At 53.9% G+C, this 23,008-nt stretch overlaps 7 protein-coding genes across 7 annotated transcripts; 3 read left to right on the forward strand and 4 right to left on the reverse strand.

Moving 5' to 3' along the window:
• Positions 1-177: 177 nt before the first annotated feature.
• Positions 178-1,710, reverse strand: J4E92_004505 (uncharacterized protein; the record flags this gene model as incomplete). The annotated part of the gene is made up of 8 exons (XM_051495895.1): positions 178-301; positions 359-972; positions 1,020-1,045; positions 1,097-1,241; positions 1,302-1,324; positions 1,378-1,457; positions 1,508-1,542; positions 1,606-1,710. 8 exons carry the CDS (start codon positions 1,708-1,710, stop codon positions 178-180), a joined length of 1,152 nt encoding a protein of 383 aa, XP_051353735.1.
• Positions 1,711-3,743: 2,033 nt separating this feature from the next.
• J4E92_004506 (uncharacterized protein) lies at positions 3,744-4,535 on the forward strand (the record flags this gene model as incomplete). The annotated part of the gene is made up of 1 exon (XM_051495896.1): positions 3,744-4,535. The coding sequence occupies one exon, from the start codon at positions 3,744-3,746 to the stop codon at positions 4,533-4,535; it is 792 nt and encodes a 263-aa protein (XP_051353736.1).
• A 255-nt stretch (positions 4,536-4,790) lies between these two features.
• Positions 4,791-5,663, reverse strand: J4E92_004507 (uncharacterized protein; the record flags this gene model as incomplete). Its single annotated transcript, XM_051495897.1, has 3 exons — positions 4,791-5,411; positions 5,497-5,589; positions 5,637-5,663. 3 exons carry the CDS (start codon positions 5,661-5,663, stop codon positions 4,791-4,793), a joined length of 741 nt encoding a protein of 246 aa, XP_051353737.1.
• A 182-nt stretch (positions 5,664-5,845) lies between these two features.
• OCT1 (Mitochondrial intermediate peptidase) lies at positions 5,846-8,227 on the forward strand (the record flags this gene model as incomplete). Its single annotated transcript, XM_051495898.1, has 1 exon — positions 5,846-8,227. One exon carries the CDS (start codon positions 5,846-5,848, stop codon positions 8,225-8,227), a length of 2,382 nt encoding a protein of 793 aa, XP_051353738.1.
• A 264-nt stretch (positions 8,228-8,491) lies between these two features.
• Positions 8,492-14,669, reverse strand: J4E92_004509 (uncharacterized protein; the record flags this gene model as incomplete). The annotated part of the gene is made up of 2 exons (XM_051495899.1): positions 8,492-12,811; positions 12,861-14,669. 2 exons carry the CDS (start codon positions 14,667-14,669, stop codon positions 8,492-8,494), a joined length of 6,129 nt encoding a protein of 2,042 aa, XP_051353739.1.
• Positions 14,670-15,008: 339 nt separating this feature from the next.
• J4E92_004510 (uncharacterized protein) lies at positions 15,009-17,029 on the forward strand (the record flags this gene model as incomplete). Its single annotated transcript, XM_051495900.1, has 2 exons — positions 15,009-15,052; positions 15,106-17,029. The coding sequence occupies 2 exons, from the start codon at positions 15,009-15,011 to the stop codon at positions 17,027-17,029; spliced, it is 1,968 nt and encodes a 655-aa protein (XP_051353740.1).
• An 800-nt stretch (positions 17,030-17,829) lies between these two features.
• J4E92_004511 (uncharacterized protein) lies at positions 17,830-20,076 on the reverse strand (the record flags this gene model as incomplete). The annotated part of the gene is made up of 2 exons (XM_051495901.1): positions 17,830-19,180; positions 19,283-20,076. The coding sequence occupies 2 exons, from the start codon at positions 20,074-20,076 to the stop codon at positions 17,830-17,832; spliced, it is 2,145 nt and encodes a 714-aa protein (XP_051353741.1).
• Between the last annotated feature and the right edge of the window lie 2,932 nt (positions 20,077-23,008).

A 23,008-nucleotide genomic window follows, 5' to 3' on the forward strand; every position in this document is an offset into this window, starting at 1 on the left:
CAATCGACACAAGCCGCCGAGAAAATATGCAAAGAACAACGACAACAACAAATTACCTCCTTGCAATCCATGTAAAAGGAAAGAAGGCACGATCCCCAAACCCCCAATGAATGAATAACGCCAAAAGCTAAATCATATGCATACGTGCCAGCTAATACTGGCTGTTTCAAACATGTATTATAATATTCCCGATGAAAAGGTGGATTCGTCGTCGTCAGAGGGAGGCTGCGGCCAGTGGTCGGGTTTGGGTATTGTGCTGCCGGCTTCGCCGTCGTTGGGTTTGCGACCCCATACTACGTAGCTAGTAGATGTTAGCATTCGCCTCTTCATATCGTGACATGTTCAGCATGCGACTTACAAGTTGTAGTATGCGTGCACACTCTCGTCCGCGAGCGAGTTCCTCACATGCGCGAGGTAGACTTCGACCTCGGCTGGCGTCCAACCCAGACCGGTGACAAAGTATTCAATCGTCCATCCGTGCAAACCGACGAGCATGTTCCACATGCAGAACTTGCCGTACATGTTCGACTTGTTTTCTTTCGGCCATGGATTCACGGGCAAAGCGAAGACCTCCTCGTGCACATCCACGAAGCCAGCTTCTCGGTACCACCTCTTTAGTTTGTCTGCGATGCGTAACGGCCGGCCCAGGATGTGCGCGGCCTCGTCTTGCAGATTTGACCATTCAAGCAGCGGGTAACTTTCCGGCATGCCTTCGGCACACTGGAGCTTGGAAAATATTTCCTGCGACTCCATCCATCCACCAGGTTTCAGATTGTTGAAGCCCTTTTGTATGATTTCTCGGAAGTCGGTGAAGATGCCGTGCATGAAGCGTGTGTGGACGTAGTCGTAGGTATACGGTTGCTTCTCGGGGAACCACCATGATGTCTTGAGGATGTTGTCCAGCCAGAAGTCGACGTTGTTGGGCAGTCTGTCTTTCTTGGGTTGGATCGCGGATAGGTCGATGCCTTCAACCTGGTGTCTGGTTAGCGTGGCCTTGGACAGAACATTGCATCGCGTACCCGCCAGTGTTTTGGAGCCTTCTTTGCTAGTGCTTGTCAGTCGTGTTTCCACAAGGAGCTACAGACACAGCACATACCCATGGCGATGCACCATTGTCCGGTGCCACAGCCAATGTCCAGCATCCTCGAGGATCTCTTTGTGTTCAGCGGCGCGAAGTAGTGTTTTCCTTGCAAGAGTCCTGTTATTATGTGATGCTCCCATTCCAGGCGATATATCTCGAGCTGGGGGTATGCGAGTCAGCGAAAGGGCGATGGGCGAATATGGGTTCTAGCAGCGCGTACCTCGTCGTTGGGGAATGGGTAGGCTGGAATCAATTAGCTAAATTCAGGCGAAGAGTCGTCCCGTGGGAATGCATACCTCCAGCATGGAAGCCATGGTAAGTTCGGCCGTACTTCTTCTCGACGCCATACATGCTTGGCGTGAGGCTTTGCACCTCGCTGCAATGTGTAAGCGCATGGAGTATACGAAGGGTGAGGAGGAGAGGTACAAGTCGTTGAGTTCTCCATCTGACGGTGCATCCGACTACATATCGCGATTAGTTTGGAGTCCATGGTACGCATGTAGTGGGGAGAGCAGGCGGCATACATCAGCTGGGTCGGCCGTCGAGTGTGTGAAGTCGGTGAGATTGGTGGCACTGGACAGCGGCCGCAGCTTGGTCTTGCGCACACGGTCAGTCGCAGAGGTGGCCATGATGTCTTGGGGATGCGCTACGGTGCGCTACAGGACTCGCCCCGAGTCGTGTCGAGGAAGAGGCGAAACCCAGCGGAATGGATAATGTCGTTCCCAAGGCCCTGGCCTTGGAGGGCGCGCCGACAGCGAAAGCGCCGACGGGAGCGCTAGGGGGCCAGTCAACCCCGCAGTCCTCGCAACCTCGACCGCCCTGTCTGCTGCCAGCTGTTGCAAAGACCCACAGCCACGCCCAACGTGTCGAATGACACCGACAGCTTTACGCCTCATCCTGCCAGTACCGAGTGCGTGGCTTTGGACATGCGTCACTCCTTCCGAGAGATTGGGCCACCAGCTCACCGACCACTCCCCGGGTGCACACCATCAACACGCCCGTCAATGTCTCAATGCCACCATTGTTGTCTTCTTCCTTTGCTTCTCGGGCGCTAGCACGACCTAAGCCCCGGCTTCTGACCCAGTTCTGGGACTGAGACCTGATCTGCCTTGCTCTGCTGTGTGTTTGAGGCACAGTTCTCTAGCGTACACAAAGGACTTTCCCAAACGGCTTCCCACCTGCGGCTATCGGAATTCCAAATGCTTCCCTGCCATTGTCTCTATCATGGTTTTCGTCTTCGTCTGGCTCAGCCACTCGTAGCTCGGCGTTTCCGGCGCCTTGGCCGCGTGAGCTGCATTGGAAGGAATGCGTCGGGCGCATCAACCAATGTATCGGATCCGGGGAAGGCCGTGTCAAATCATGCCATTCTGACCAAACTGGCGGTTTACCTGCCACTGCGGCCTGGACCGTTGGACCGTTGGGGGGAAACGTTCGCAAAGCTGACAGTTTCCGTGCCGACCCTCACTAGTACCCAGCGATGTATATGCAAGGTCTGGCTGTTGAGAAGTGCATCATATCGGGATACTTGCTGCAAGGAGAAATCGCCGAGGTATTGGAATTCGGCCACCTTCACAAGAGAGGCCTGGTCAGCATGCAATGCAATCACCAAGTCTGTTGGAGTCGCAGATAGGCGTCGTGGTGGATACAAAAATCAGCAAGGAGACGACCGCTTTCGTACGACCACTCAAACCGTAATGCGCATCTTGTGGGGGTGCATAGTATGTGGCAGTCGTTGCGGGCTTTGAAAGCGTTCTGCCTAGCATCATCCAACGGCGTCCCCTGCTATGCCATACACCGTTCGGTGACCATGCATCAACGCGATGAACTGTCATGCATGCGCATCTTGAACAAGTAGGCCAGGCATTATGGCCTGTGATGTAGGGTCGTAAAGTAGCGCGCTTGGCGGAGATGCTAAGAGCTTTCTATCAGACGTGGGCAATGTTGACTTGTTTGTATCGAGTAAGAGTGACGAATTCTCACGCTCAACATCACTGGAAAGTCGCTTGCTGGTACCTCTCGGGATTTTCGGGGGCGTCTCTAAGGAAAGTACCTCGTTCGCAGTGAAGAGGAGGTAGACCTGTGTCGTAGTAGGTGCGCGAATGTCACTGCTGTCTGAAGAGCTTTTTTGGGCTGTCGGCCCTACCTTGCAAGGCGAAGGCAAGAATGGCTTCTCCACTCTCGACATAGGAAGTCGCGTGAGCTGAGACGTGACTACCCCAGTATGATCTCTCCAAATGTCGTCGTCTCTCAGGCGGATCCAAAGACAATCAGATTGTTACGACGGTATATCGCATGCTGGCCAAAATCGCAGTCACAACGATTCTTCATTAGGTCTCTCACCTAAGTCACCTCCGCCTATCACCATTTCATTCTTCGTGCAATGGCCTCACTACAAGTAAAGTGGCACTAGGAGTATCGCGCTACCCAGATAGCATATATTATCTATGCTAACCAGCCAACGGGCTTGCCACCTACATCACTCTCGGAAGTGTAAGGACATCAACTAATAGATCAGCGAGTTCAGTTACCAGGGCATCGCGATGACGGTATCAAAGACTCGGGGCGCCGCACGCAAAGGTGCACGCAAACGGGTACAGTAAGTTCTGCAGCGTGCACGACTCAAGACATCAGATCTGACAGTATCCGTAGTTTCGGGCGCAATATGGTCGATATTCTTGTCGGACCTGACGAACATCCTTTCAGTGTGCACCAAGACCTGCTTTGTTCAAGCTCAAGCTGCTTCAAGGAAGAAGTGCAAAGCTCTCGCAAAGTTATCGAAGGCGAATGTTCGATCTGCACAGAAGGAATGTCGGGACATTTGCCGATTACTTATTGCGGACCTTGTGGTCAGAACTTCCACACTGGATGCATCCAAGAGTGGCTTGACAGAGAAGAGATCTGTCCTCTTTGCCGCACAGAATGGAATTACTTCGAGGACGAGGTTGGAATCTGCGAAACGAGTTTGGAAGAGTGCGATCCTCTGAGCTTCGACATGTACATGCAGTGGCTATATACTGGAACCATTCCAGTTTACCCTCATGGCGACCTTGAGAATGCTGTCCAAAACCGCTTCATCGAACTCATGAAAGCCCACATAGTTGGCGACAAGCTTCAAGATCCTGGATTTCTAAAAGCCATTTACGAGGAAATCATCGACTACAGTCTGACTGTCGAGAAGCTCCCTAGCCGGAAATCCGTCGTATTCGCATATACCAACGGAAGCGAAGTCTCTCTACTTCGCAAGTTCTTAGCGGCTCTGTATGCTGTACGGGCAAGCTCACACTTCAAAGACTTAGAGAGATTTCCAAAGCAGTTCATATACGACTTGTTGCTTGCTTCGCTGTCGCGACGCGTTTACCAAAAGGACACCAGAAAGGTTTTGGCTGAGTGGCTTCCTGGAAGGGAGGGAGAAGAAGATGAAGGGGTCGAAGGGCCAAAGGCTGCCGTAGGTTAGTGGGATAGGATGAGAGTATAACATAAATGGACATAGAGGGCGGGCAGAGCTGCTGAATGGATTTGGCACTGGCTGTGCTTAGGAGAGTATGTGAGAAAAACATCATTCTTAAAATGTCAATGAATAGCACGAGATGGCAGCTGTAAAACAAAAGAAAATGCAAATCACATTGCGTGAAGATGGTCTTCCCACCCATGCCCCGCTACTAATAATGTACAGGTACTCGTGCCATGGAAGCTTTTGATAAGGTATTATTTACCGACCCTTCTTGACCCAGCCTTCAAGATTCTCGCGTGTATCAGCCAGCTTGCCCTCTACCATACCAACAGTTCCCTGCGCATGTGCCTTTCCAGTCTCGATGAATTGCGAGATCCTGTTCTTCATCCGCAGGTGGGTATCCGCAAGTACCGGGTATTTCTCTTCGTAGGTCCAGATGAGGTCTCCGACGTTCTTGGTGGTGATGGGCAGCACGAACTTCGCAGCGGTGATGCCGACAGCGACGGGGACGGATGTTCGAAGGAGGATGTTGCGGTTGCGCGTGACGATGGAACCGGCCATGGAGGAGACGAGGACGTAGAGTGCGCCTGGGAGGACCTTCTCGCCGGATTCCCTCGGTGGAGCCAATGAGCGGATGGTGCTTGTGAAAGAGTGCTCGAGACGGAGCGTCTCGGTGAGCGCGTTATCGACGGCCTTCTCGCCGCGGACAGCCTGCTCGTATAGAGCCATGCGCGCACGGCCGATCTGGACTGCGAGGCGGTCGGTCGGTGTCGGTCGGTAGCTAGACTCTGGAGATAAAGTGTTGGACGGCTCTGTCAGGGCGGGAGCGGTAGGCGCTGTGGTATCGACGGGCATATCATCGTAGATAGGTTTGCGATCCTACTTTGACGTTAGTACTACGGTTAAGAGGGGAATAAAGGGCCCAAAAAAGCTTCGTCGGGCGTTCGAGGGCATTCCAACGTACAAAGTGGTCGGCAGGTCGCTCCTCTGCGTATACGGTCCGTGGTGCGAAGATTGCTGCGGCGGAGAGGGCGGCCATGGCGGGGACAGCGGCGCGCTATGCGATGTCAATACACAGTCCATCATCTCTTGCGGGCTACTCACCTGCCGTAACAGCGGTCTGAAAGCCATGTCGAGCGTGGGGCAGGCGCAATGGGTCGGGTTTGGGAATGTCCAACTGGTGATGTTGAGCTCAGAAGACGCGGAAACGGCCGTGCGAGCGCCGCAAGATTCCCGCCCGTCCTCGGCTTAGCTATGACATCGTTCGTCTCGTCCGCCTTCTGCCAGCCCACCCTTCACCCGTGCAACCCAATATGCTCAAGCGCCTCGCTCGCCCAAAGCAGTCGCCATGGGTCTGCCAACAATGTCTGCGCTCCTCCCAACGCCAACGACGCTTCAACTCCACCCTCGCCGCCGCCGCCAAAGCACGCGACACTGCGCCGCCCAACGCTCTCTACGGCCTGTCTGCCAGCGGCAAGACAGATGACGACGCCCTGCGCAAAGTCTTCGACAACGCATCTTTCTGGAATGACTTCAAGCGCGCATCGCAAAAGGGAAAGCCCACGGGAATAATAGGGAACCAATACCTCACCCATCCCCAGGGTTTCGTCGACTTCGTTACCGTAACAATACAACGCTGCAATGCCGTGGTGCAAAAGGTGGCGGCCGCGCAGTCGACGGAGGACTTCAAGCACATGGTCAAAGACCTGGACAAGCTCAGCGATCTACTATGTCGGGTGATAGACTTGGCCGACTTTGTAAGAGGCACGCATCCGGATCGCAAGTTCCAGATGATGGCGATGAAGGCCTATCAGACGGTCTTCCAGTACATGAACCAGCTGAACACCACGCCGGTACTGCACGACCAGCTGAAGAAGGCTTCGGAGATAGCCGAGGTGTACGACACATGGAGCGAGGAGGAGCGCATCGTTGCGCGGATATTGATGGAGGATTTCTCAAGATTTGGCATCGGACTAGACGACAAGACAAGGGAGCGGCTGGTAGATCTGAGCGGCGAGATTGCAGACGTAGGGAACGAGTTTGTGGAAGGCATGGCGCCAGAGAAACGGGACTTGAGGTTCAAGTCGTCGAAGCTGAGAGGGCTGGACCCAAACCTCGCGAAGGCGCTGACGAAATGGGGCGAGACGAAGATCTCTACCATGCATTCCGAATCGCAAGCGGTTTTACGATTCGTAGACGACGCAGATGTACGGCAAGAGACTTACCAAGCTGTCCGGACAGCCAATAAACCAAGCATCGCGCGACTAGAAAAGCTACTGAAACTGCGAGTGGAATTGGCCCAAACCTCAGGCTACGAGACATTCGCGCACATGACGCTGGAGAATAAGATGGCACGAACACCGGAAGCGGTCAACACCTTTTTAAAGGCCCTCTATGAGGACAGCCGGCCGGCTGTTCTCGCTGATCTAGAAGAGTTGATGGAGTTGAAGAGAGGCGACGCCCACCAGGACAACTTCCCCGATCGCATCAACGCCTGGGATAAATTCTATTACACACAGAAGATGCTAGCCTCAATGGAGAGCCACTACAGGCAGCGAACGCCCGACTCTTTATCTGCATACTTTTCCGTTGGTACTGTACTACAGGGTATATCGCGACTCTTCGACCGTCTCTACGGCGTCCGCTTCGTGCCTAAGGAAACACAACCAGGTGAAGTATGGGATGATGGTGTCCGCCGATTAGACGTCATCTCCGATACCGAAGGCCACATCGCAGTATTATACTGTGATCTATACTCACGACCCGGCAAGACTCCCAACCCAGCGCACTTCACCCTCCGCTGCAGCCGCGAAATCCTCCCTTCAGAAATGGAAGAAATGGCCCACATGCCGCACCGCTTCTCCTCGCCCATCGAAGCCGCCACAGACGGCATGCCAGTATCCTACAACGCCGAACGAAACAGCTACTTCCAACTCCCCACGATAGCACTAATCTGCGACTTTAGCAAAGCCTCTCACTCCCGCCCCACCCTCCTCAACATCCACGACGTGCGCACTCTCTTCCACGAAATGGGTCACGCATTGCACTCCATCCTCGGTCGCACGGCCCTGCAAAACGTCTCCGGCACCCGCTGCGCAACCGACATTGCCGAGTTACCCTCGGTCCTAATGGAGCACTTCGCCTTCTGCCCCCACGTCCTAGGTCTTTACGCGCGCCACTGGGAAACTGATGCGCCGGTCCCCATGGCCGCTGTCGAAGCTCGACTCGCCATCGATAACCGGAACCAGTACTCTGAACTCGAAAGCCAGATCCTGCTCTGCATGCTCGACCAAGTGTACCACTCCCCCATCGCCGCAGACCCCAACTTCAACTCTACGAAAGTGTACCACGACGTCTATAACAAGTATGCTTCTGTTCCTGAACCTGCTGGTACGGCTTGGCAAGGCTTCTTTGGCCATTTGTTCGGATACGGGGCCACGTATTATTCTTACCTCTTTGACCGTGCGCTAGCAGCGAAGATTTGGAAAGATGTGTTCCAGCATAATGGCCAGGAAGGTAGTTTGGATAGGGAGAATGGGGAGCTTTATAAGAATGAGGTGCTTAAGTGGGGTGGAGGTAGAGATGGATGGCAGTGCTTGGCTGGTGTGCTCAAGGATGAGAGGTTAGCTAAGGGAGGTGAGGAGGCTATGGCCGAGGTGGGGAAATGGGGGATTAGGGAGGCGAGGGGGAAATAGAGTGGTGATTGAGGTCATGTTTATATACGTTTAATGTTGCGACGCATGTATATATGATAGTTAGATGGTTAGACGGTAGACGATACGTTGAAACGCGCATGCATTTATATCATAGACATGGAGCTCTCAGATCAAGTAGAATACCTGCAATATTATCTATCACTTTTGAACAATGTGAATTTGAAATGCTACTTCCTACACCTTCTAGATACTCCTCTCCCCAAAACTTCATGCGGCAAATGCCCTCATCTCACACATCCCCTCCTACCCGCCCATCCCCCTCCCCCGGTCCATAACCCCCGCCTTAATCCTCTCCACAACCTCTCTACCCAACCACCTCAGCTTCCCATTTTGCCGACACGCCGCATCCGCCCACTCAAACACGCCCTTCAACTCCCTCAGCTCCTCGACCTTCCAGCTCTTCGCCAGCCTACCCAGCACCAACCTCGACTCCACGACCGTGGCTCCAGGATCCAACCAGCTCTTACTATGTTGATCGAGCGGCAGTATGAGTCCTGCGTCGCTGGCAGATATAAACTGCGATAGCGCGGGGAGGGTGAAGATCCAGTGGAAGAGGAGATTGGCCGTCTTGGATGATTGCGCGTCGTTGAGGGCGACAAGGGTAGAACTAAACGCCGTGGCGTACGTATCGTGGGCAGAGCGACGGCGAACGTTTAGTGTTTGGTTGCGCTCGAAGGATTTGAGATGGAGTGGGTTATGTACGAAATCTAGGGTCGTGGGCCAGTATGTCTGATCTGCTGTTTCGAGGCGGCTGATGAGATGGATTTCCGGGAGGAGACAGGGCGCTACTAGTGTTTTTGATTGGGGTACCTCGTTTCCTTCTTGGTTGTTCTTGAAGACGACGTTGATGGGCATGGATATGGCGCGTCCTGTGTCTACGTCTCGCACAACAAGACATCTGGGCTCGGCGGCTAGTACCCAGAAGTGACGGAACGCCTGGAGATGGGCCCGCGAGTCTTGTACGTCGGAGGGAAACAGGGGGTAGAATGCACAGATCAGACTGGCAATGGCTTTGTTGCTGCGACTGAAGGTCTGTGTACCACCCGCGATGAACAGAGTGCCGAAGGCCATATGAGCTGCGAGATGAGAGCCGTACGGAATATCCGGACCAATGCGGCCGTGGAGACCGCGCAAGCGACGGAAGACTTCGAGATCGCCAGTTCCTGCCATGACAGTTGCGGCTGCTAAAGCGATGAGATCTTGGCAGTTCCGGACTGTGTTCTTGGAAAGCTTGGAATCATAGCGTACGGCGGGAAGTTTGTTGATGCGTATCAGTTGATCCAAATACTTGATCAGAAAGTCGCGGACCTGGATATCCCCCGTACCAGCATGCTTGAGACTCACAGCCCAGAGCAGACCTGCAATGATGTTGTAAAAAGGCATTTGTTCGCTACGGAGTCGTGTAATGCCTTTGAGATCCCAGGCTTCGCGATAATCGTACGGCAGATTCTTGATGATCCAGGAGTCCGAAGCTTCGATGGTATCCCACATGATGACATGTTTTGCGAGGGTGCGGAGGAGGAAAATGTCTGGGCGAACGTAGTCGAACTGGGGCAGCGTGTCCGGGATGTCTATCTTGCGCGCGACGGTCTGGTCGTGGGTCTTCATGAAAATGAGTGCAACGGCGATGACTGCTCCAGCTGTGGCTTGATCGAGGATGTGAACAACGTTGACGGGCTTAGGCGCTACAGCGACTGTCATGAGACGCTCAACTATACGCATATCGTGGAGACCTCTAAGATCTTTACCCTTGCCCAGGTTGATGAAGCCAAGCGCGAAGCCCGCAGCCAGCCTGTAAGCTTCATCCCGCAAACTATCTGGTGGTTCTGATGGATCTGGAATCTCAACAAACTCGATCTCTGAAAGCATCACCTCGCTCATGCGACGGTGCTGTGTGTTGTAGTAGAGTAAACCAATGCCCATCAGGCCCGTGGTCTGGGTGTAGGGAGAGAGATTTAGCTCGGCTGCTCCTTGTGGAAGCATTCTTGTGACATGCACCGACAGTAGTCTTGTAACCAACGTATCCATGGTACCCATGAATGAGGCGGCTAAGCCCAGCAATAAGCCGACCGAAGTCATGGTGTGTTTGGGAGTAAGGTACTTGAAAGACAGCCACTTCGCAATCGTTCTTAGATGGCCATTCAGGCCAAGGCCAAGCAACAGTCCAGCATGCTTGTTCGTCAACTCTGAAGGTTTGTTGTACATGATCCATGACGTGTCGATGCCCTGGGCGTCGCGCGATATGCTGAGACCAGCTGCAGCACCAGCGTTGAAGAATGCCCAAAAGTACTTTTCCTCGGAATAATTTTGCCGTTCTGCAGTGACAACGTTGCCCATTGGCTTCATGAGACATGATGTGGAGAAGCCGTATAGCGGGTATTTCTCTGTCAGCAGAGGTTTCTTACTGCTGAACTTGATCATGGAACTGCCTAACGGCAAAGAGAACGTGCGCACCATGACCCACTGCATAAGTGCTTTCTGTCCCTCGAGCATTGCTGCATCGTCTTGCCGGTTGTCAGCCTTGTACTCTGCGACAGTCTGCCGCAGAGGCTCTAGCAGCGTGTATGCCTCCATGAACCGCCTATCTTCGCGGAAGATGAGTCGCGTGATGTAGTGCCGATCGACTTCAGATGTTGATTGGATTGCTTCCATTCGATCAGCGCCTTGACATATAGTGTGAACGTCTCGTGTTGTGCCAGCTGCATGCAGACCCCCGCCTGTTGTGGCCAAGTGGCTATCGTGGGTAAAGTCTGCAACTGGCGTGTGGCTAAGATCCAAGTCTTCGCGCTGAACAAGTCTGAGTAGTGAGCTCGACCATGTAGTAGGTGGATTCGCCTGGCATCTCGTGATAGCTTCCATGAGTGGTGCTTTGGCGGCTTCCGGCAATGTGGCTAACAGCTCAGGGCTGATATTGCATGTCCTGATCAGCTCTACAACCTTCTTAGGGCTTGATGCAGGATCAATATCGCGGAAGAACCTGTGCAATGCTACAGTCCTGGGCGTCACGCCAGCTATAATCTCGTCGATGTTGATGGACGAGTGTGGAGAGGCTTTGGACTTCCGTATGAGCATCGCCAGTGTGGGGAATGGGGCATAATGCTGGGATCCCGTGACAGTGCTAAGCCACTCCATAATTGAAGGAGGTGCATCCCATGGCTGTGCATGCAGCCGAACTTTGCTGATCAATGTGGTTTCGTCATATGCCCAATCCTGACTCGAACCCCCATCAAGGTCGAAGAATCCACCTTGTCTCCAATCCCATGCTTCCCAACGAAGCCAGTGCCCAATCTGTGCTAACACGGGTGCGAGATTCCCATGTTGCATATCAGAGAAATCTTGGCACAGGGTGTCAAGCTTGCGCTCTTCACGGAAGAGATGGAGCGACACCACAATTTCAGACAAAGACGATATGCGAAGATCCTGCTTCTCCGAGGGAGACATTCGTCTCCAATGGTCATTGGTGGCTTTGCCGATCGGTGACTGGACATATTGACGAGCAAGTTCGAGGCAAGTTGGTATCATGCCGTTTTTGATGCTGATCTGTTGAGCGATTGTTGGCAACTGGCGCTGCAGTGAGTCACGCTTGGCCGGTGGACTCATCGCCGTCGATGTCGGACTAGAGTGCAACGCCCAGGCCCAGGGAGAGGACCCCCAACTCTTGGCCTGCGGTGTCGACGTCTGGCGATTGCACATAAGACGCCATGCTGAGTCCTCGTCATCAATAAACTCGTCTGGCTTGGCTTGGCTTGCAGGACGTCCAGAACTTCTTCGCTGAGTTGACTTTGCACGAGTGACCGTCCTCCCCTTCTTCTCATCGATGAAGGGTACCGCGAGAGTGAGCAAAGTCGCTACGAAAGCTGTCCAATCAGCACTAACATGCTCCGCTCCCTCATCCGATAGCGATTTGCGAATGTTCCACCAAATCTCCAGTAGAAATTCGCCTGCATAGTTTGGTAGAACCGTTGACAGCACTCGGAAGAGTTCAGCAACATAGCCATTCGAGGGTGACAGACGCAATACCATCCGATGGCGACGCAGCTCACCGTCATGTAGCTCTAATTTGCCGCTTTTCCCTAATGACGATAGCCCTCGTAACGGCTGACTCGGTTTTATGATTCGTCTTGACCCTACCGTTGCTCTGGTTTGATCGCGTTGTATGATGGCATACGGATCAAACATCTTCATGGAGTCCAAGGTGAGCTTCACCGGTAGGTGGCTACCCCAACCTGCAGTCAACGAGATACAAGATTCCTGGGGATTTCTTGAATTGAGTTGCGCAATTCGCTCGACATGGCCGTCACGGACTTTCACAAGATCCAGTGCGTTATCGAGCTGTCGCGAGCTGACAAATTTCGGTACGCAAGCATATCGAGGAGCCGCACTGGCCGACCCCGACTGGGTGGCCGATGCGGATGGTGATAGTCTTCTTCGTGAGACTGCGAGCTCACATTCGAGTGGAAGTTGCAGTGACGGATGGGATATGTACAGGTACAGCTTTCTCTCATGAAGGGTTGCTGAATTGAAGGGTGCATTCAGCGTAAGTACCTTTGGCTCATGCCATTCCTAATCAAGCGTTAGTAACGTCATGTTTCTGGGAACGATGCTGACTTACCTCAGAGTTTGAAGTGTTCCGAAGGGCAAAGAGGCCACTTTTGAGGTATTGTGTAACTGGGAGCTCTGCGATGACACTGATGATGAGCTCTTTGTGGAGTCCATCCCCAGGTTGCGGTCCTCCTTTACCATCAGGCGGTGCAAACAGATCATCAAGCTCGTCGTAGTCCTCTATAGTGTCGAATGTATCCTCGTCCATGACATCGTCCAGGGTGTCATCAATCGATACAGCACCTAAGCTCATTCGGGATGTAACGCTACCAGGGGTGGAAGCTCGATTCCGAGATTGTGAGAAGCCACCAAAACTTGTACGATCGTGACCCAGTGAGTGCCTACTTCGCTGACTTGCATTGAAGCTGCCACCAATACTGGTGCGGGACGTTGCCATGTCCTGAAACGCGCTTCTGTCGAAACTCGTTGAGAGTTCAGCCCGTGACAACAGCGAGCTCACTCGCCTAGACTCCTTTGGCTGGCGGGTGATGTCGGAATCGGGATTGAGCTGTGAGGCAAGAGCGTCGTCGACTGCTTGGTCAGAGAGACGTTCCTTGGTGATCTTGAAGGATGGGGGCTGAGTCTTGCTGCGTGGAGCACCACCAAAGCTTTCCCTCAATCTGTCAGCTCCACGAATTGCTGGCGTAGTTGCGCCTGTTCCTGGTGCAGTGCCGCCATATGAGCTACGGCGTCGAGACTTGGCTACTGGCAGAGGAATGTGCTGTTTGCGAGAACTTGATATTGATTTTGGCTCAAGATAGGCCGCAGACCAGATGGTAAATACATTAGTCTCGTGGTTTGCTGTGACTACTAGTAGAAGAGGCTTGTCATTACCACTGCGATCGAACAGAATCTCGTTCCGCGGAGACACGTAAATGATCTCCTCAGCTTTGTCAATCGCCTCGAGTCGCCGATGACCAGAGCCTTGGGAGGTCAAGAAGCTGCTGCGATCACCACCTGTAACAACGCTGACCACCAGTCCCAGCTCCGACAGCGGGTCTGTGAAGGAATATAACCTGGGTATCGACTCTGGATTTAGAGGCGCAATAGGATTGAACAAATCATCAAGAAACGTGTTTGCACCCGACAGGCGAGATTTACCATGTCGCGATGCGCCCATTGAAGAGCCATGCCGCCGGTGGGGTTTATGAAAGCTCTGTGAAAAGGAGAACTGTTGTGAGAGGAAAGACTGGTTGTTCGTGAGGAAGGAATTCTGTGGAGCCGACGGCAGCTGCGGACTGGTGGGCACAGGGTGCAAAGGAGCAAGCTTCCTCTGTAGCACAACACCGCGTGCTGCAGGAAAGGCCTTGTCCACCTCGAAGGGGAGGTTTACGATGTGTGTGGTGCCTGAGAGGAAGAAGACGTGTGCTTGCGACTTCAGGAAGACGACGAGAGCACGCGATAGCTTCTCCAACGTGGGCGTTGTGGGACTGGCTGGCGCAGTGGGATCGGTAGCAGGCTGGGTCCCTTGTGTGAGGAAGCTCTTTGCAGGGTCGACAGATTTGTGTTCTGACGAGTTGTCGGAAGGCTCGTGGGTGCCTTGGGAGGGCTCGTCTACCAAGAACCATGTCAAGAGCGCCTGCTTGACCTTCTCTTTCTCAATTTCAAAGTTGAACACCTTGCGTACAATACCGCCTCGCGACCAGATCACGTGGTACTCGGTGGTGACGAGCTCGTCGGTGTAGCCATCGGGGCTGTCGTCGGTGTAGGTGTCCCAGACATAGTCGCGGTCGGTGCTATCGTCGGTCAGGATGGACTCTTGGACCAGATACTGCAGGGCGGAGGGCTTGTGGACCCCGATTGAGCGAAGGGAGGCCATGCGAAAGACTGGCCCGCAACATGAGGGAGGTTCGGGTGGCGGGTGTGCGTCGGGGTGAGAAGGGCGGTTTGTTTGCGCGGGGCGCGCGATCTGAGGTGACGCGCTGCGGTCGAGCGCGACTTCCCCAGGGAAATGTTGACAAACTCCGCAGCACGTCCGAGGTTCCTTCACCCTCACACATCACGTCGCGCCACTCGTGCACCTCTCGTACTGCCAATATAACAATCAGACACCTTTCAGTCGTTCTGATTATAGTTGCGCTTCAGGCAGAAGTCGCATCCTTCGCCCTTTCCTCGTTACCTGGGCGGTAGCTTCGTTCACAACCCTCGAGCTGCAAGCATGGAGCCCATTGTCACCACGCAAGGGAAGCTGACTCAGCTGAGGTATGTTCTCCCCGCGCTGCGCGTCACGCGACTGCTGACATAGCGTCTTATAGGTACGAGCTTCCGCATCGCGTACACGACTCCACCGTATACCCCGTCAAAGCCCCCAATGGCTCGACCATCGTACTATACGGCCACGAGAATGGCGTCGGCATCCTATGGAGAGGCGGACGGCCCTTGAAGAAGACTGCGCCACCTCCAAAGCAGCCAGCGAAGCCAGCGAAAGTCAATGGAACAAGCAAGGATGCCATCATGATCATCGACTCGGACGATGACGAGCCTGCCAAAGCTGCCGCGGAGCCGCTGCCTAAGGCAGAGTTTGAGGATGAAGAAGAAGAGCTCGACCCAGACCAGCCGTATGCCTCGATCGTTCAGCAGCTGTCTCTGTCGCTCAGCACCCAAGTCCTCCACATCGCCGTACCCCAAATACCGAGCGCGTCGACCCTCCGACCCGCGGATACCATACCTCCCATATTCAGTCAAAACATCGTCTTCACTGTCGCATGCGCCGACTCGACCATCCGTATCATCACGCTGCCTTTGAGTCCTCCTCCACATGTCGCAAAAGACAAGCTACACGGCGTGAAGCCCCAGTTTGGCGAGAACGTTGTCAAGGTCCACGGTCACCAGAGCATTCCGATGGGTGTTACCATGACTTGGACTGCAAGAGGAGAACCAAGCTCTGCAGAAGATGGGGACGACGATGTGGATATGGACGAAGAGGAAGAAGACACAGCGAACTCTAGGCGCAAACCCCAATCGCGCACCGACGGAGGCTTCGACATACTTGTGGCATCCCACTCCGCCGAGCTGGGAGGTCTGCTCAAGCTGTTCCGATTTGAGCTGTCGGAGACGGCACTACAGGTGTCCCATCCTGTCGCGCCTTACAAGACGCTTGCCCTCAGCAAGCCTGCCTCTCGTATTGCCTTCAACACCGCTCAATACCCAAAACCTCGCCATTCGCAACTACTGATTGCGGACTCCGCAGGCACTACGCGCATCTACGATCCTTTTACACTACCAATTCGTAAGCGACGAGGAAGCGGTAGTCGCGCGGAGCCTGGCGCATTTGTGGGAACCTTTAGGTCATCCTTCGAGAGCGTCAAGAACGTTGCGCTCACTCCTGCTGTTCTCCCATCGCGCAAAGCTATCATCGACGCAGCGTGGGCTTCCGATGGTCGTCATATAATAGCTCTCCTGGCAGATGGCGAGTGGGGCGTCTGGGATGTCGACCGGTCTGGTCCAAGTCCTCCAGCAGATCCATCGGCATTTTCTCTTCGGGGGTATGTTGGTACAGCCGAGAAAGAAGGAACCTCTGGCGGCGCATCGAGTCCGAAGCGCGGAAGTCGCAATTCACTCGCTCCAATGACGCCGAATACACGTAAGCGGAAAGAGGAAACACTGTTCCAGGGCAGCGCGTCAAGTTCGACAGTAGCAACCAGAGGTGGCGTTTCTGTCGCGGGCATCAGGTCGAACAACGGAGTATCGGCAGAGGACTCGGTCCTCATTTGGTACGGGTCCGAGATCCACAGGATAGCAGATCTGATGAAGTTCTGGACTCGCACTGCTTCCGCCAGCAGCGGAGGTTCCTTACCTGGCCCTGGTCTCCAACAACAGGATGTTGTACTTTGCGGCGAATCCATCACCTCGGTCTCGCAGTTCGACACCACAGCCCAAGCCTCGCGCATGGCCGTCCCAAGAGACATCCTCATCTCAGCAGAGCACCGCCTCATCATCACCGCCAGCACCAGCCAGCCTCTTGGACGTGATCTAAACGCCATGTTCGCGCGCGAAAAGGTGGAAGACGAAACATCGACCCGAACAGACCAGGCTCTCCTCACCCGTGGCGAGCTTGATCTCGGTGGCATGGACAGGATGCTCGAAAGCATGGAAGGCAGCGGAACTAGTGCTGCCGCTTCCAAGAACTTGACCATGGGTGGGCCTCGGAAGGTTCTCTTCGCCTCGTCAGCGGCTTGATCACGAACGAAAGCGCAACGACCGATTTATACTTGAATAACAGAAAGTGCTCCGAATGCACGGAAAGCCGGTACTTGAATACGATATCCCCAAATCATCATTTCGATTATCATAGCCGCCATACAAGCGGTAAGCGGTTCCCAGTGTCCCCTAACATGTCCCTTTCCTCTCCTTCGTGTTCTCAAAAAGAAAGCCCAGACCCAGAACATGCTTTCGCGGCCTAAGGTGGAGCTCAGCGACCAGACCCATTCCTGCTGCTCAGTATAGCCTAGCGATACATCAACTACCGTACTGAACTCACAGTCGCCGACAATCGCCCCTTTTACCCCTAGTACCCCTCACAGGCGAACGGTTCCCGTAATGTAAATGGTGTCTTTTGTCTGGATAGCTGTGGGCGGTGCGTGCATAAATCCTTCCCAATCTTTCACTCTGAGCTGCCTGTATATCTAGCCGGTCCTTATGGATGTCGGGTGAGGACGGTATGCGATTCTGTGGTGACGAGGCGCGTGGGTGCATGACGTGCGTGTCTGTCATGGACGCGTGTGGTGTAGTGCTTGCGTGTGGGGAAGGGCGTGCAACATCTCTTGACCTTTGTGATTATCGTGATGTCTGCAATGATGTTTGATTGGACATGTCATTCATCTTTCGCTTTCTTCGCGCGCGAAACTTTTTCATGCAAGATAAAACGTAATATTATCATTACCCAGACCGTGGCCTCCAACGCCATTGCTAAATAAAATTGATACAACGATGCATACCTACTCATTCTCGCGCGATAGCTGGCTTTCATGACCACGACCCTACGAAGCATCGTCCACTACTCTGCCAACAAACCCTTCCAGCCCAGCCATACCCTTTGCACCCCTCTCATTACCCCCGAAAAGCCCCGGCCCACCGCCAGGCATGACTAACACCTTGGCACCCATCTCCACGAATTCGCGCGAAGCGATGAATTGGAAGGTCACGATGACCGCTGGCGGCGCAGCTTCAGCTGCCGGCTTCTCCATCTCAACGTCAAAGCCGAACCCGAAAGCATCATCCTCGTCTCCGTGAGTCTTGAGCGTAGGGTCTTCCATACGTTCGGCAGCAACGGAAAGCACTTTCGATGAAGCTCTCACGCTCGCAATGTAAACGACAACTGCGCTGCCGACACTGAGGTTCCTAACGCTTTCTGCTTGCTTATCCTCAAATCGCACTGTGATGACTTTGTGCGCTTTGGGCTCGCGAGCCGCCAATACCATGCCTTTGCGTATCCTGTTTATCGATGGACTGACAATCGGTGTATCGACGGGTGCGAGGCCCATGGTCCCGACGTGCCCCGCATGAAGCTTTCGCACGGGTAGACGCAAATTGCGCATAGAGGTAATGCGGACGCGTCGCCATTGACTATGCCGATCGCGCAATGAGGCGTTCTTCGATTTCGTGTTCAGTGCGCCAGGAAAGGACCTCGACTGCGGAATAGATGGCTTGCGATTTGGTATTGCGCTACCGCTGTCGCTGTCGTCAGAGCTTACATCGACAGGGTAGGGTCCTAAGAGCAGCTCGTCGCCAACGGCCAGAGACCCGTAACGGAGGTAGCCCCCGATGATCGCTGATCGATCACTTGATGTATCCGTGCGGACGCTGTAGACATCTTCGATATAAAAGAGTGGCGAAACTGCTGCAGGTGCAGGTTGAGTGACTTCCTTGGGCATGGGCAGTTCTCGAAGGAATGCATGAAGCTTCCGGATTCCTGTGCCTTTGACGGCGCTAGTCAAAACAATCGGCACTGCCGCAAGTGGTGAGTCTGCAAGGAGACTTAGTGCATTGTCGATCTTAAGATCTCCTCCATCAACTGTGTGTAGATCGGCCTCTAGCACAGATGTAGCTGCATCACCGATGAGACAAGGCGTCCTCTTGTGCTCTTTCAATACCGAAAACAACTTGTTACAGGTGTTTCCCAAGCCGGTTCTGGTAGCCAAATCGAACTTCGTGATGACAATCACAAGCGGCAGTTCCAGAGCGAGGCATAACTGAAGGTGTGCATGAGACAGATCCAGATCTGCTGCTGCTGGGCCGAGTATTTCTTCAGCTGAAGGCGAAGCTCCGAGCTTGCCAGAGGACTCATCGGTGTTGTCAGCTGGAATGCACAGAAGTGTCCAATGTGGTTGCCTGGTGGGTAGGTTAGCAAAGTCCACCACATGATGAAAATAAGGCATCCCAAAAGAGTACATGTGGAAGAAGGAAGCGCTATGATATAGAGTGATCACTTACCAGCCGACGATTCCACGGACGGTGGTGCGTCTAAATCGCGGATGACCAGCTGAGTCAGAGAGGAACACAAGTCGGCCGGTTTTTGCTGACTCAACAGCCGCGTGAATGTCGATCCATGAGTCGATGTTCTCAGAGCCATAGCTAGTCACTCGTGATGAGCCTCCTACATCACGGTACCCTATCAACTCCTGGGTGACAGAGCTGGTCATCCCTGATGCGATCTCGTGTCTGTGTTTCAGAAGACTCAGGCGACTCTTTCCTCTGCCATTATCCAGCGTTGCGGTAGAGAGTGTGCCAAGTAGGCTAGATTTACCGGACATGGTGGCACCGGTCACTGATACACGCATCTGCTCGGTGACTCCCTCAGACTCGTTAGTCAGTGCCACAACGTTGCTAGCACCGGTGTCAGACGGCACGTCGGCTGCTTGCTGCCCGTTCCTCTTCGTGTGATCGACCAAGTGCTGTTCTGGGCGGACCAGAGCTTCGGCAACTAGCAATTGCGATTTTACAACCCTCTGTTTTGCGGTGCCGGAATCCTCTGTCCACTCGCAATCGCCTACAGGAACCCTGCGCATGACCTTGACTCCACAGCCCAAGCTTGCAGCCATGGCGCGCAAATTGTTCAGGCTCTCTTCCATCTCGTCTTCTGCCAAGCCAACAATAGTTCCGTCGTCCGCGACTCCAATCTCATAGAGCGCACCACTACTCTCCTCCAACCCCGGCAGCAGACGTTGAGGCATCTCGGGCCCTGACAGACGTGCATCGTCGGGAAAATGAGGTATGACAGGTGCCATGGATGATGACATGTGGTTTGGACATGACTGCTGTAGGCGCCACAGCAACTGAGTAGTCAGCTGCTCCAGACGATGCTGCTTTGACTGTGTAGATGCCAGTGGTGGAGGGGTATTAGCCAGGACGCCGGACTCTGATACGCTGCGACCCGCTGGTATAGGTATTTCAGGTCGACGCATGGACCCAGATATATGGCGTGCGGTACTGGAACGGGTGAACGACCGCCGTCGCCTGAGCAGAAGATGTAGCTTATACTCCGTAGGCCCATCTTGGGGCTCCGCCTCCAACCGTGTGATATGCGTATAATCTATATCGGTGGGGAGGGATGTTGCATTTGCGCTCGTCTCGTCATTAAGACCGCCGAGAGTCGAAGGGATTCGTCGGGGGTTCGTGGCTGGCACGGGGGAGTGCGCAACGCCGCCGATAGGCGTGATAGCCCACGGCGACGAAACGCGCGGAGGATCGGGGTCGAAGGTGAATATGGAGGCCATATTGCGTAGTAGAAGTTATGTGTCTTCGTGGTTCTATTCCTCGCGGGAAGGCGCGGTCGGGGTAAGACTGGTCAAGTTGCGTATTGCCGCGTTGCGCTGGTGAGTAAGCGTGGTATTGATCGTGAGTTGGTGTGTAAGAAGTGCGTCCGAAATAATTGCGATAATAAAGGAAGCATCGTGACGGGTGTGTAAGGCAAACGATGAGTAGAACTTCGTCAAGCAATGACTGGAGGCAACTCGTCGACGAGTTGCGTGAGGGTGCCGAGCTGGCGTTCAGAAATTAGAGAGAGACATGAGTGTTGGTAGCTATAGTGATGGTGATGCTCTGAGTGACGGGGAAGCTGCGGTGGCATGAGATGGTCGTCGACTGTTGGAAGTATGGAGGTCGCGACTGCCGTGTTAGTCATTGGTCGTCATTGGTCCTAGCTCTGCGGGGAGTCACCGGTCTGCGGAGCGGCCCTCATCCATCGCTCTCAGCCTCAACACGGATCGCCGCAACAGCAGACGCCCTTTTTCCTGGTGCGATTTACATATCGTATCCGTACTGACCTTGCATTAATCCAAAATCACTGTCGGCTCAAGGCACAGTACTCACTGGTAGGTATCAACACATTCGTTAGCCAACAGCATTAGAAACATCGTGTGGACTGCAGAATGCAAAACCATCTTGCCATACGATCATCTGTTGCGTGAATATCCATGCCTGCATTCAGCAGAGCAAAGTACGAATGTGCTGGTCACGTCTCCAGTCTCGTGGAGACTTTACAAGACTTGGTCCATATCTGCATTCCGCGTTGGTTCTGGAGGGCTTCTTCTATGTATGCTGTTCTGCCAGTTGCATATCAAGAACGATGTCTGGGATCATGTCACATCATAACATACACTGGTCTTATTGCTGACTGATTCCGGCACGGCACGCGTATTCGTATCTGAACGCCAGGCATCGACGGGCTTAGGGCGACGATCGGGTTCAGACACGAGAAGGGCGTAATGTTGGCGCAGGCTGGGTACCCAATAACCTTACCTACATGTGAGTAGGCCGGTAGCAATGACCAGCTCAGCGCATTGCCTACCAGACTAAGAAGGCGTTACGAGATTAAAGATGATGCTGCAGTCGCCAGACAATGTGACACTCTAGCGACTTCGAATCGAAGCACAAAAGACACATGCCGACCAAACCCCAGTGCACGACGGCATCAGAACATCTCGGCGCAGGATTCCGCTAAAGCTCAGCCGGCGGTTGAGGCTGAAATGCTACGAAACAGACACCTAAACGTATATGGGACAATGATATGACCGTATGACAGGCTCGCATCCACCATCATGAAAGGACTGCTGAAGACCCCTGTTACGGCTGTTGGCCGCCATGTGCGGTTAATCTATTCCCACGCACATGCCGCCGCCTCATTGAAACAGTCCTCCCATCTGGTGGACGGCTCTGACTTTAGCCGGCTTTCTCGAAGGTGACACTGCACGTTTCCCGCAGTAGTGGACACGCGAGCGCTACGAGCCAAACCATTGCCCTGGAGCCCCATGTGTAACCTTGACCATGCACGTCAGCCTTGCACATGCGAGGACCACATGGTTCGAAACTCCGGCTGTTCTCTCTGCGACGGCTCACCACGCGAAGGGGATGCGCGTCAGATGTTGGTGGTTGAGTGCTGCTGGGGATGGCATTCTGATGCTTTCTGTTCGTGTACAAGTTGCGAATGCCTCACTTCTGACAAGCGATGACATATCGCCGACTGCACTGTGGGTAGCCCGCCTAATGGTCATCAGTTGCGGCGCGGTGATCTAGAGGCGCGAGCGCGAGACCAGGTCGGATTCGGGTACGTTGCCGGGTCACTTGCGCGTCTCGATCACATCGTGGAGACGCTCACAGTGCGTGAAATTCCCACGGAAGATCTCTGGATGCACACATGGGCCACAATTTCGTCAAGATCGAACGATACGTACGCAGGTGAGATGTCTATCATTTCTTGGCCACACTGTGCTGCGTTCATCGACTCATGCAGGTGATCTAGAAGGTAGTTTTGCTGTGGGGTGGGGCGGTGTTATGGTCGCCTGAGGAAACATACGATTAGACGCTTTCAGATAGGCAAAGTGGACAAGGGAGGGCTGACGCCCGTCACTGTGCCGCCGGCACTGATGTCCTAGGTTGGTAAACACTCCGGTCATCAACCTCCTAGAGGCAGTTCTGCATCGTTGAGACTCCGTTTAACAAATTGGCGAGCGGTCCGATAGCTCGATCGTTCCAGCCGCGGGCAACACAGACGGCGGAGTGAAGTGATTGAAGCCGCGGCGTTACTTCAAGTCAGCCCGTTCGCCCTAGCGGGTCCTGCATGCCGGATCGTCCATTGCATTACCTTGTAGCTAGCCGCCTGTAGGGTGCTGAGATCTGAGCCAAACACAACGGTTTTCACGTGATGCCGAATGAATGTAC

This window comes from Alternaria infectoria (genome assembly GCF_024043175.1).
Source record: "Alternaria infectoria strain BMP 0036 chromosome Unknown scaffold_6, whole genome shotgun sequence".
Classification (NCBI taxonomy): Eukaryota; Fungi; Ascomycota; class Dothideomycetes; order Pleosporales; family Pleosporaceae; genus Alternaria; species Alternaria infectoria.